Source organism: Salmo salar, chromosome 23 (genome assembly GCF_965601325.2).
Source record: "Salmo salar chromosome 23, fSalSal1, whole genome shotgun sequence".
In the NCBI taxonomy this organism is placed as follows: Eukaryota; Metazoa; Chordata; class Actinopteri; order Salmoniformes; family Salmonidae; genus Salmo; species Salmo salar.
In genome coordinates, this window is record NC_138313.1 from 16,006,057 (window position 1) to 16,019,969 (window position 13,913).

Consider the following 13,913-nt stretch of genomic DNA (forward strand, 5'->3'; position numbering starts at 1 on the left):
GGTTATAACGTAAGCTGCTCAGTATGTGTTGATAGTCCTTTCTACTGGGCCGTTTTTGATATATATACCGTTAGCCATCGAGAACTACAAAAGTTTTCTTACTTTTCTCAACAACATTGATGCCCTGAATTTAGCAGGCGCTATCGACAGATCAGTTGGAAAAAGTAATTTGCTACTTTCTGCACACAACGCGGTCGGTGTGAACCGGAGTGACTTGACACAAACAAAATGGAGTTAAATGGTTCCAGCAGTATGTCGTGAAGCATTCATCCATGTATACGGGTAATAGTCTAACTCAATTTTCAGATATTATACATTTCTAATTTTGTCCCCAAACAATTTCATTGCAAGTTAAAGCATACTGTTAGCTAGCTGGAAAACATTAACTTGCTGGCTCGCTAGCTAACATTACATGCATGATCTGTGTAGTAATATTATTTAAATCACAAATCCATTTGCGTTCTTAGTAATAGCCTAATGATAGCTAGCTAACATTGAACCTGGTTGGTTAGCTTTAGCTACCTTGAGATTCATACTACACAGCTATGACAATGTTAGTAGTAAGAGTTGGGATTATACAGGTTCATTGTCTAGCTATCTAGCTAGCAAGCTACATGTCTAAACAAAACACTTCGCCAGATGATTACATGACCCATCAAGTTAGCCAGGTGTGTCTGGGGTTGATTACGCCATCTATTGTATTTCATGAACATGTGTACATGTCTAGTCAATAGTGACCCATCCACTTAGCTAGATGTGTCTGGGGGTTGGTTATAGCATTTCCTTCATATGACCCATCAATTTAGACAAGTGTGTCAGGTAAGCGTCATCTAATAATTATAAAATATCTATAAAATAATTTTATCTGGACACTTCCACTTCCATATTGCTACTATGCAAGTAACCATTTCACTGTCATTTTTACACCTTCTGTATCCTGTGCATGTGACAAATCAACTTTTTATTTTATTTGATATAGTGTGTGTTTACCAGAGACAGCAATGTGAAGAACAATATGACCTGCACCAAAGTCAGATTAGGATATAGGCCAAGGACTAGATAAAGTGTATTTTTACAAGCATTTTTTTGTTATTGTAGTCTACTACTTTCACCACTTTTAGTCCTGAAATCTTTGGTTGTTTACCAAACGAATTACTCTGTTTAGCAAATGGCCTGTCATGTGTGCTCCCTCTCCGGCCTCTAGGTCACCAGGCTGCTCGTTATGGCGCACACCTGTCACCAGCGTTACGCGCATAATGACACTCACCTGGACTCCATCACCTCCTTGATTACCTGCACTTTACATGTCACTCCCTTTGGTTTCTTCCCCTGTCGACATTGTTTCTGTTTCATGTTGGTGCGCTGTTCGTGTTTCTTGTTTTGTTCATTTATTTATTAAATGTTTTCACTCCCTGAACTTGCTTCCCGACTCTCAGCGTTACATGGCCTGACATGTGAATCCTTCAATAGTTGGGTGGGGCTAAGGCTTAACAGGGTTTGCGCGACCCTGAATGGGTGTAGACAAAGAAGAGCTCTCCAGTAGGTGTACCAAAACATTCAAGGGCCATTTTGTCAAAAGTGGGGTTACAAGTTTATCAACTTTCAAAGCAGAATTACTTTCCCATTGTTCTTCAACTGTAGTGTATAATATACCAGTCTGTACTTTTATCCAATGTAAAAAACACCAGTTCCAATTTTGCTACATAAGACCGAATCGAGGAGGTCGGTCACATATAATCATTACTATATTAAGAACATTATGTTTTTATCACAATTATCCAAACCTCAAGCTAGCACTAGCGCATTTTCCTTTCACTGGTAGAATTGGGAGGTTTTGACTTCCTGTGTAGTCATATGCTCATAGTAAACCACAAAGTCCTGCATTCATATTGAATGCAGATACCGGCCGCTAAGGTAGATGGGGCGTGCCCACAAACATGGACGATGGCATTGTGTACTTCGAACGAACAACACAGAGCAATCTTAGAACTTCTGTTGGCAAGATTTCTTTTGACAATGTTTGCTTTTCACTAATGTTTGTCATCATGCCTATGTGGTGTTTTGTGCATGGCTGTGCTAATTACAAACAAGCCAGAAAATAAATGATCTATCATCGTTCTACCTACCAGAGATTTACCCAGATGCTGCCAGTGGTTTGCAGCTATCAAGAATGATGCGCCTTACGGTGACCAAATATTATCAGAGGAATTTTCAGGCTGAACTGATAGGGGAATCCATTTCGATGACACCTGAGAAGTGATGCGATAACATCCATTTTTTACTTCACAACAAAACAAAAGATTCTCAATTAGAGGTAATCTAACGTTAGCTACATAGCTAACTTACCTAAAAAGCTAGCTATCAATGTTGCAGTCCTGTATTAAATTCTGAAAGCCATCAACTGACATTCCCTGATCTGTTTCACCTGTCTTTGTGCTTGTCTCCAGGTGTCATCAATCTTCCCCATTATCCCCAGTGTATTTCTACCTGTATTCTCTGTTTGTCTGTTGCCAGTTCGTTTTGTTTCGTGAAACCTACCAGTGGTTTTCCCCTCGCTCCTGTCTGTTCTAGTTCCTGTTTTCTCATTTCTCCCAGTTTTGATCATTCTGCCTGCCCTGACCCTGAGCCTGCCTGCCGTTCTGTACCTTGCCACACCACACTGGATTATTGACCCCTGACTACTCTGACCCTGAGACTGCCTGCCGTTCTAGACCTTTTGCACCCTATCTGGATTACTGACCTCTGCCTGCCATTGACCTGTCGTTTTGCCTGCCCCGTACTAGTAATACACTTTTGTTACTTCGACACTGTCTGCATTTGGGTCTTACCTGAAACATGATAGCACGAACTGGCCATGATTGACCCAGCAGACTCAGACCAGCTCCGCAATGCCATCTCCTCTCAAGGAGTCACCATTGGAAGGCACGAGGAGTTTCTTCGTGGTCTTATGGAAGGGTGCCAGACCTTGGTCAAACGCCATAACCAAGTGTTGCTTGTCATGGCGAAGCGTCCACATTGCTGGAGCAATTCCGCGGGTTGTCTGTTAGGCAGCCTACCATGACCGTAACCTCCCAGCCCCTCAGTAACCCGTCTGTTAGCAGCGCCGCCTCCCTGGTCTCCTCGGTTTCCTGGGAACCCTGCTTACCTCTCCGGAATGCTTCGATGGAGAGTCGGGCACCTGTCTGGCGTTTCTCGCTCAGTGTTCACTCATCATCGAGCTGCAGCCCTCCTCCTTCCCCTCGGCACCACTCTAAGATAGCGTACCTCCTCACGCTGATGTCTGGAAAGGCTCTCGTCTGGGCTACAGCCGTATGGGAACAATAGTCAGTCGTATGCTTTTGTCTGGAGGAGTTTGTGGCAGAGGTAAAGAAGGTTTTTGATGCTTCATTGTCCAGGAGAGAGGCTGCCCGGAAGTTACTCCAGCTTCGGCAAGACTCCCGCAGTGTGGCAGACTATGCGGTGGATTTCCACACGTCGGCAGCTGAGAGTGCCTAGAACCCGAAAGCGCTGTTCGATATGTTCCTTCACGAAGTATCGGAGGAAGTAAAGGACGAACTTGCAGTCCGAGAACTACCGACGGATCTCGACTCGCTCATCACCTTGACCATTCAGATCGATGGGCGACTACGGGAACGAAGGAAGTCCCCAAGGGCTCCATTGCAGAGAGAACCTGAGGCTACCCGAGTCCCAGAGAGTCTCCGAAGACTGCCGATTCACCTCTTCCCAAGCTTTTGCAACTAGGCAGAGCTAGGCTGTCTCCAGCTGAACAGCTATACAGACTTCACAGACTACTGGTCATTTCGTCTTCACCTGTCCACTAAAAGACCAAGCTCACCTGTAGGAGCGAGTACTCTGGTGGGCCATACGGATAACTTTTTTTTCTCTCCCCTTACTCGTACCACTTTTCATGCCATTTTGCTATGGGGGAACCAGTTGAAATCTCTGGGGCCGATGAGAGCTTTATGGACACTACCCTGGTTTCTGAGCTGGACATCCCCACTCAGCCCCTCTCCATTCCCATGGACGTTAGAGCACTGGACGGGCACTCTATAGGCCAGATCACCCACAATAACACCCCCCATCAACCTACCTGTGTCAGGGAACCACAGCAAGACGATCCAATTCCTGCTCATTAAGTCTCCTCAGGTTCCCGTGGTATTGGGATTCTCCTGGCTCCAGCGACACAATCCTCTCATTGACTGGTCTGCTGGTGCCATCAAGGGCTGGAGGCCGTTCTGCCACGCCCATTGCCTGAAGTCAGCGCAGCCTGCCCCAGAACGTCTTCCTGGGGGCTCGGAAGTTGCCCCGGACCTCTCCGCCATTCCCGCAGAGTACCAGGACCTCCGGGAGGTGTTAAGTAAGGCCTGGACCACTTCGCTTCCGCCGCACCGACCATATGACTGCGGGATTGACCTTCTCCCAGACACCACTCCACCCCGGGGACGACTGTACTCTCTGTCGGGTCCAGATACCAAGGCTATGGAGACCTACATTGAGGCCTCCTTAGCTGCAGGGTTCATCCGTCCTTCTGCCTCCCACGCCGTTGCAAGGTTCTTCTTTGTGGAGAAGAAGGACAAATCACTGCGCTCATGCATCAACAACCGCGGTCTCAACGACATCACGGTGAAGAACCGCTACCCGCTACCCCTCATCTCCTCGGCCTTCGAGCCGCTCCAGGGGGCCACCGTGTTCTCCAAGCTGGACCTAAGGAACGCCTACCACCTGGTGCAGACACAGGAAGGGGACCAGTGGAAGACTGCCTTCAACAAGGCCAGCGGTCACTACAAGTATCTGGTCAGGCCATTTGACCTTACCAATGCCCCTGCTGTGTTCAAGGCTCTGGTTAATGATGTTCTCCATGGCAGCTGCAACATTTCTTGGGATTTGCAACCTTTTATTGTCACTTTATCCTGGTTACAGCACCCTGGCTTCCCCCCTGTCTGCACTCACCTCTCCCAAGGTTCCGTTCATGTGGTCCCCAGCTGCTGACCGGGCGTTCAGGGATCTCAAACACCGCTTCACCACAGCTCCCATCTTGGTTCATCCTGACCCGTCCTGCCAGTTCGTGGTGAAGGCCGATGCTTCGGATGTCGGAGTGGGGGCTGTCCTGTCCCAGCGTTCTGCCCTGGACCTCAAGTTACATCCCTGTGCCTTCTTTTCCCACCGCCGCAATGCCACAGAGAGGAACTACGATGTGGGGAATTGTGAGCTTATCACTCATTTTGTTGTAGATGGTACAGAATCTGATTCCACCAACATGCGCTTCCAACCCATAGCTCTGCAAAAGGTGAAGGTAAGCTGATGGCTAAGATAGCTCAATTTACAGTAAGCATGGTATAAACATGAATTGGGTAGTGTTGTGTTTGTGTTATGGGGTTACAGGGGGTTAGAGGTAGCCTGAGGACCACAGTGTACTTTCCTGACCATGTAATCAATTTAGTCTACCCCTCTTCCCTTTTTTACCTTTTGTCTTTGTAAAACTCAGGTTATCTGGAATCATTCCACAGTGCCCTGCTGAAAAATACCCCTTCTTTAGCCCCCCAGCCATTCACTTTATTGACTTATCTTTCCTCTCAAAAGCAGCTCCCAATGTTCTCTCATTGTCCCTAAACAATTCACTTCCACAAAAAGTGTAAAACTCTAACACCACAACCTTGTCTATCCAGAAGATGTGCAGCACCAGCACAAAGAGTCTCAGCTTCCCCAGCCCACCATGCCAAACACCATTGTCAGTGTACCAAAACCGGATAAATTACTATGGATGGTTTACACAGGCAGCCCAATTCTGATATTTTTTAAAATAATGGGTCTTGTGACCAATCAGATCAGTTCTGAAAAAGAGCTGATTTGATGAATACCAATTAGTGGGGAAAATATCAGCATTGGGTTGCCTATGTAAACACAGCTAGTGTGGCTCAGCATAAGACCATATAGAACAGGGGTCGCCAACCCTGTTTCTGGAGAGCTACCCTCCTGTAGGTTTTTGCTGCAATCCCAGTTGTAACTAACTGGGATTGCTAATTATTAAAATAAGGTGTGCCAGATTAGGGTTGGAGTGAACCTACAGGACGGTAGCTTTCCAGGAACAGGGTTGGAGAGCCCTGATGTAGAACCACCATAAAATAAACATGGATATTTTCTATCAATCTTCTAAATGTGTCTACCTTTAAAGATTCAAAGAATGTATTTCTATAAGCTGTACAGGGCTCTGTAGCATCAAACATATGCGAGACATTCAAGTATCCAAAGAAACTATTTCATGCTAACTCAAGATAACTGGTATTCAACAAGAATGTTATATATGGTAAAAGTAACATACAGAAAAGATTGTATGAACAGTGTAGTGCAGTTCAGTGTGTCCGAGTGTGTCTCAGGTGTAGAGACACACAAGTGCAGAGAACTGTAGCTACAGATTATTACACCAGATAATGTGATTTACTCAAAGATTTTTGATCGAGACAGGTGGGTGTCCACCCCAAAGTGCTGCATGTCATGATGACAGAGACCTCTCTCGATCAATAACAGAAGACTTGAAATAGACAAGACGGCAGCATACACATTGGCAACTTCATGGAGCAAAAAAAGGTTTTGTTTAGAAAAACGGAGCATTTTCTAAATTCAAACTGACCCTCTGCAACAGGACACTGACATTTTATGAGACCTTTCCCCAAAACGAGGACGAAGACAGCATCGCTAAGTTTGGTTAAACATTTTCTGCACTACACCAAACAGTACCTATCCTGTAACTCACAGTAATGGATACCAAAAATATTTGGTTAAATCACATAATCTGGTGTAACAATCTTTAGCTAAGAGAACTGGTGTTCATGAGGAAATTGGCATTCACAAAGAAACAGAGTAAGAAAATCCAGTAAGATCAGTGTAGTAACGTTCAGGGAATACTTGTAAAGCTGTGGGATGAGTGTTGTCATGATCAAACTGCCATTCAGCTCCTGATGAGTTATCTGCTTGAAATCCAGCATAATGTCAAATCCCTCGAGAGGGATACAGTTCACAGGATACTATTCTGCTACAATGACACACGCAGGCAAATTAATTCTGTATCTAGAATCCACGGTATTGTCTGTAAGACAATAAAGAAATATTGTAGATTGAATGACAGTTGAACTGTGTCAGCATAGCATCAACATTAGGGTAGACTAGTTGAACATGCATACTGTACATGTGCACAGGCACAGAGATTACATTTAGAACAATATTTAGCCTAATATGAATAAATATGGCATAACCCTCAATCTTTGCACAGTGACCAGACCGTACAAATATACCTAGGTAGGTAGGCAGACAGTATATACCTGCAGCCATATCTATCAGGCATGCTTAGGCAAATAGTTTTATAGTAAAACCAGCTTCAGTTTTAGAGATTTGCAATAGTAAATTGTTGTATTATTGTTTCTCCTCACTGTTTGCTTGTAAACCTAGCTAGCTAGCTTTCTGGATATACAATACTTGTTATTTATATCTGTTTGGAATCCTATCTTGCATCATGACTATAATTTTGTGAGATTTAAATGCATCCATGATCATAATCATAACCGACGTCAGCCCTTGTCAATTATGTTACATAGCTAGCTATTAAAATGATACAGTTGCTGATGTTACACATTTGCTAATAAGTTACAAATGCGAGGCGTGGCGCATAACAAGTTAGCAGGCACCAGGCTAACGTTAGCTAACTTCAGTCATAGGCTAATGTTTGCTGTTAAACCTAGCTTTAGTTGGCTGGTTGTAATGTTGTAGCTTGCTGTTTAGTAGCCATATGTACGACTAAAAAGAGAAAAGGTTTTACATTTGAGATACAAAAGATCTCCAATTGTAAAACCTCTTCTATTTTTTATCTATCCATCTCTTTGTTTCGAATCCTTTTCGCTATATTCCGGTTGAAACATGTATGGTTGAACGTCACCATGTAGCTAATAGAACATAAAAACATGTTCTATGGTCAAATTCCTGTTGGTGAGACGAATCACTTAAAGCCATTGCGTATGTTCAGTTTTTTCAGTTTTGCCCGGCAAAGGATTGTGTCCACCTCCTTTTCAAAAAAAGCCTGCTTTGGGGTGGGATGAGGGCCAGAGCACAAAGCACTGCCCAACACAAGTTGTAGTCTTTCAGAGACTGGAAAGAATGTGTCTGCTTGCATATGTAGCAATGATTCCGCCGGTAGGAATATCGCTGAAAGACGTCCAATGGCTCTATCGAACAAGGACAACCATTTTTATTTTTTGTATTTTTTTTGTATTTAACCTTTATTTAACCAGGTAGGCTAGTTGAGAACAAGTTCTCATTTACAACTGCGATCTGACCAAGATTAAGCAAAGCAGTGCGACAAAAACAAACAACACAGAATTACACATAAACAAACGTACAGTCAATAACACAAAAGAAAAAAATCTATGTACAGTGTGTGCAAATGTAGAAGAGTAGGGAGGTAGGCAATAAATAGGCCATAGAGGCGAAATAATTACAATTTAGCATTAACACTGGAGTGATAGATGTACAGATGATGTGCAAGTAGAGGTACTGGGGTGCAAAAGAGCAAGAGAGTAAGTAATAATATGGGGATGAGGTAGTTGGGTGTGCTATTTACAGATTGGCTGTGTACAGGTACAGTGATCGGTAAGCTGCTCTGACAGCTGATGCTTAAAGTTAGAGAGGGAGATTTTGTAATTCGATCCAGTCATTGGCAGCAGAGAACTGTAAGGAACCATATCTACATGCACAAAAATATATAGTACTATCTGTCTAACATAGAGCCTTCGCGAAATGCCACAAAAAAAGGACTACATTTACTTTTAGATCTTAACCCCCCCCATCAACACACTGAAAGCCGTTATAGGGTGTATCGTTCAGCACTGACCTACCTTACTCCTAGAGAAGTATGTGTGAAATACATTTCACTGTCCGAGAAATGCCTCACCAGTACATGGTCTCAACCTATCAATAATGATCGTAACTTATATTAAAAATATTGGGTAGAAAATGTCCCATTATACCTACAAGGTATTGAACTGTACCATGTGAGTTCATGTGTGTACCTGTGAAGTGTACCTTTCAGTTTTTTAACCTCAGGGAACAACACTTTACCCTAACCATACCCATACCCATAGCAAGATGGCACCGACAGAGATGGTCGCCTCTCTTTGAGTCCTTAGGAAACTATGCAGTATTTCGTTTTTTATTTCTTACATTGTTAGCCCAGAAAATCTTAAGTGTTATTACATACAGCCGGGAAGAACTATTGGACATAAGAGCGACGTCAACTTTCCAACATTACGAACTGGAATACGACTTTCCCGAAGCGGATCCTTTGTTCGGACCACCACCCAGGATATTGGATCTAATCCCAGAGGCCAACCCAAAACAACGTTGCCGCAGAAGAGGTAGACGGAGCAGCCTCCTGGTCAGACTTCGAAGGTGTGCACACCACCCACCGCTTCCGAATATATTATTCGCTGATTTCCAGTCTCTAGACAACAAGGTGGATGAAATTAGGGCAAGAGTTGCCTTCCAGAGAGACATCAGAGATTGTAACATTCTGTTTCACAGAAACATGGTTCTTTCGGGATACGTTGTCGGAGTCGGTACAGCCACCGGGTTTCTTCATGCGTCGTGCCAACAGAAATAAACATCTCTCTGGGAAGAAGAAAGGCGGGGGTGTATGCTTTATGATTAACAACTCATGGTGTAATCATAATAACATCCTGGAACTCAAGTCCTTCTGTTCACCTGACCTAGAATTTCTTACAATCAAATGCCAACCATATTATCTCCCAAGAGAATTCTCATCGATTATTGTCACAGCTGTGTATATCCCCCCTCAAGCAGATACCACGACGGCCCTCAGGGAACTTCACTGAGCTCTATGTAAACTGGAAACCATATATTCTGTTTTGATGACGCGGACTGGGACATGTTCCAGGCAGCCTCAGAGAATAACATTGATTTACATGCTGACTTCGTGAGTGAGTTTATAAGGAAGTGCATTGGAGATGTTGTACCCACTGTGACTATTAAAACATACCCTAACCAGAAATTGTGGGTAGATGGCGGCATTCGCACAAAACTGAAATCACGAACCACCGAATTTAACCATGGGTAGATGACTGTGAATATGGCCGAATATAAACAGTGTAGTTATTCCCTCTGCAAGGCAATCAAACAAGCCAAATGTCAGTATAGGGACAAAGTGGAGTCGCAATTCAACAGCTCAGACACGAGACGTATGTGGCAGGGTCTACAGGCATTTACAGATTACAAAAGAAAACCAACCACGTCACAGACACCGACGTCTTGCTCCCAGAAAAACGAAACACCTTTGCCTGCTTTAAGGATAATACAGTGCCACCGACACAGCCCACTACCAAGGACCGCGGTGCCCCCCCCTTTCCTTCTCCATGGCTGACGTAAGACATTTAAACGTGTTAACCCATTATATTTTCACGAGCTCATGTTGTCACATGTAGTTTTATGGTATCACATGTTGATATTTTGCATCCCCATGTTGTCACATTTAATTGGTCTTCCCTGTGGCTCAGTTGGTAGAGCATGGTGTTTGCAACGCCAGCATGGTGTGTGCAATGCCAGGGTTGTGGGTTTGATTCCCACGGGGGGCCAGTACAAAACATTTATGAAATGTATGCACTCACTACTGTAAGTTGCTCTGGATAAGAGTGTCTGCTAAATGACTAAAATGTAAATGTAATTCCTGAGATAGTGTTTTCACATGCTCACATGTTATCACGTTAACTTCACAAGATCACATGTGATCACGTAAAATGAATATGGTTTTTCCATAAGGGTGGTTAAAGCAACCATAACATCAAATTATAAATACAGATTTCAGATATATGCCAGATGTCTGCTAGGACCTTTAGAATATAAGTTGAACTTCTCACAGTCTTGTTGGGTGAGGGCCATTGAGTGCAGTGTAGGTGCTGCTGCAGTGTCTCTCTCTGTGTGTGTGTGTGTGTGGTGTGGTGTGTGTGTGTGTGTGTGTGTGTGTGTGTGTGTGTGTGGGTGTGTGTGTGTGTGTGTGTGTGTGTGTGTGTGTGTGTGTGTGTGTGTGTGTGTGTGTGTGTGTGTGTGTGTGTGGTAGCTAGAGCAGAGCATGTGTGGCTAAATTGAAAGCAGATAGGTGCTGGTGTTGAAACTGGGAGTGAAATTTATTTTGTTATCAGCTGAATGGTGCAAAGTGTACTGTCACTATGTAGGGTGATTACCACCGGAGGAGAGGTGGGAGAGTAGGAATGGCTGGCAGGCTGGTCTCCAAAAGGAGGAGAATTAATGTTGCTCTGTGTGAGTTATTGGAAATATTTCAGCTCTAATTCGTTCCATAAACTTCCTGAATCCTATCAGTATGTATGATGCATGAACACATTGAAGGTTTTTACTTTACAGGTATAACATAGCACAGGCATTAGAGTTATTTCAACATTCATCTGAACTGAAAATTAGTTTTGCCCTACACTATTGAAGTTTTGTACAGTAGGTCAACTCCTTAATATGCTCATATGTTTTGGGTAATGGGTTTTCTTTAAGGGGAGAATGCTTTCTTTCAGTAAATGAGTTGATGGATGGAGAGTTACAGCAACACACTTGTTAGTTCCTATGCCGGCGCCAGAACGAATCAGTTGGACGGGCCTTTGATATTCATAGGTGGGCATGTTTTTTCACAGAACCTCCTATGTTTGCACGCACTTGTGTGATTTATTTTTATTTTTGATGGGTGTTATTGTAAAGACCATACGCAGCTTGTGAGTTTCAAGTTTGGGGAAGCTTCCAATTTATCCTATAATTTCTACTAATCTGCAGGATAATTATGATTATTTATATATGTGCATTTTCATGGAACAGTTTTCATTTCAATAATTACGTTTTCAAAATCAGTGTCACATGTTAATCATAAAAATCTGAAGTAAAATTATACAAATCTAAAAGTAAAAATTCAGCTAAGAATTGAGCACCAGCCTGTGCCATATGGAGGTGGTGATACACTGTGGACTATTGGTGGCTAAAGAAATGAGCTCATAGAACTCAGAGAGAGCCTATAGGCAAATGCAGCAGTTGGCCTATAACTTAAATCATCAACTAAAGTAAAGCATACTGAACGAAAATATAAACGCAACATGCAACAATTTCAAAGATTTTACTGAGTTACAGTTCATATAAGGAAATCAGTCCATTTAAATCAATTCATTAGGCCTTAATCTATGGATTTCAAATGACTGGGCAGGGGCGCAGTCATAGGTGTGCCTGGCAAGGCATAGGCCCACCCACGTGGGGGCCAGGCATACTCACTGGGAAGCCAGACCCAGCCAATCAGAATGCGTTTTTCCCTACAAAAGGGCTTTATTACAGACATAAATACTCCTCAGTTTCATCAGCTGTCCGGGTGGCTGGTCTCCGACAATCCCTCAGGTGAAGAAGCCAGATATGTGGAGGTCCTGGGCTGGCGTGGTTACAAGTGGTCTGCGGTTGTGAGGCCGGTTGGACGTACTGCCAAATTCTCTAAAATGACGTGAGAGGTGACTTATGGTAGAGAAATTAACATTTAATTATCTGGCAACAGCTCTGGTGGATATTCCTGAAGTCAGCATGTCAATTGCACACTCCCTCAAAACTTGAGACATCTGTGGCATTGTGTTGTGTGACAAAACTGCACATTTTAAAGTGACCTTTTATTGCCCCCAGCACAAGATGCATCTCTGTAATGATCATGCTGTTTAATTAGCTTCTTGATATGCCACACCTGTCAGGTGGATGGATTATCTTGGCAAAGGAGAAATGCTCACTAACAGGGATGTAAACAAATATGTGCAATTTTGTTTTGAAAAATAAGCTTTTTGTGCATATGACAATGTATGCGATTTTTTTTTTCAGCTCATGAAACATAAGACCAACACTTAACATGTTGCATTTCTATTTTTAATAGGAATTTGAGAGAAAAGCCTAAAGCCGACAAAAATAAAAACCGTAGAACATATCCTGATGAATATTCTGGTTCTTTCAATCACATTCATCTCTCTACTCCGAATGTTTGCCTCCCTTTCTATCTGTCTTGACTTAAGCTATTGCTAGTAAAGTGCAACGTATCAAATCATCAACTAGATCTGGCCAAAGCTGGTGCTAGAGAACTTGCAACATAGTATCAACTAGCCTATTCCGGGCCCTCAGAGTTTCCCGCGTCAGTGAGCTCGGGACAGAGCTGTTTTTTTATGCCGTTTCCACTGGACATATAGGATCATCAAATCATGATATTTTGTTCTTTCACACCGAGGCTTGGTGATTATCGAGACCAGAAGTGTTGGAAAGACTTTTCAAATCCTGAGGAAGTATAATTTGCAATGGATGTTAAAAAAAACAGACTTCGTTTACAATGTGTGCGGTGAAGAAAGAATTCCTGAGAAGCTCAGTTCATGTGATAGTTAAGACAATCATACATTTCCAAATAGGTACTTTCCCACATTTGTATGCAGCAGGCCAGGTAGGCCTATTTCTATGCGTGTTCAGGCATGCGTGTTCCCTCAACGTTATCAGGACAGAGAAACCAGACACATGCTCATTGCTCATAGAGCACTCCAAACAAAAGTAAATTGAAAGATTTACAAAACTCGTAATGGTTATGACATAATGCCAAACTTGTTTCTCACAAGTGTAGCACATTGTGAACTCGGCAAACAATGTAAATGAATGTAATTAATAATTGCAGTAGTTTTAACAGAAATGTATGTAACCAAATGAAGAGGGATTATCAGTACATTTACTAGGCCTACTGGTGACATATGTAATGGGGAATTGATACAAAAAATAAACCATCAAAGGGCAAACAAGTCATACAATGAAGCAATGAATGGGAAAGAATTGTCAGGAGACAGCTGAGCACATTCTGGAGA

General features: G+C 43.0%; 1 protein-coding gene across 2 annotated transcripts in view; it reads right to left on the reverse strand.

The window, feature by feature from the left end:
* Window positions 1-12,345: 12,345 nt before the first annotated feature.
* LOC106584185 (uncharacterized) overlaps window positions 12,346-13,913 on the reverse strand; it is a 39,358-nt gene continuing 37,790 nt past the window's right edge. For both annotated transcript variants that reach the window (XM_082967925.1, XM_082967924.1), the window contains exon 4: window positions 12,346-12,528. In XM_082967925.1, coding sequence (XP_082824051.1) covers window positions 12,479-12,528 — 50 coding nt within the window. In that variant the 3' untranslated portion in view covers window positions 12,346-12,478. The remainder of the gene's footprint in view (window positions 12,529-13,913) is intronic.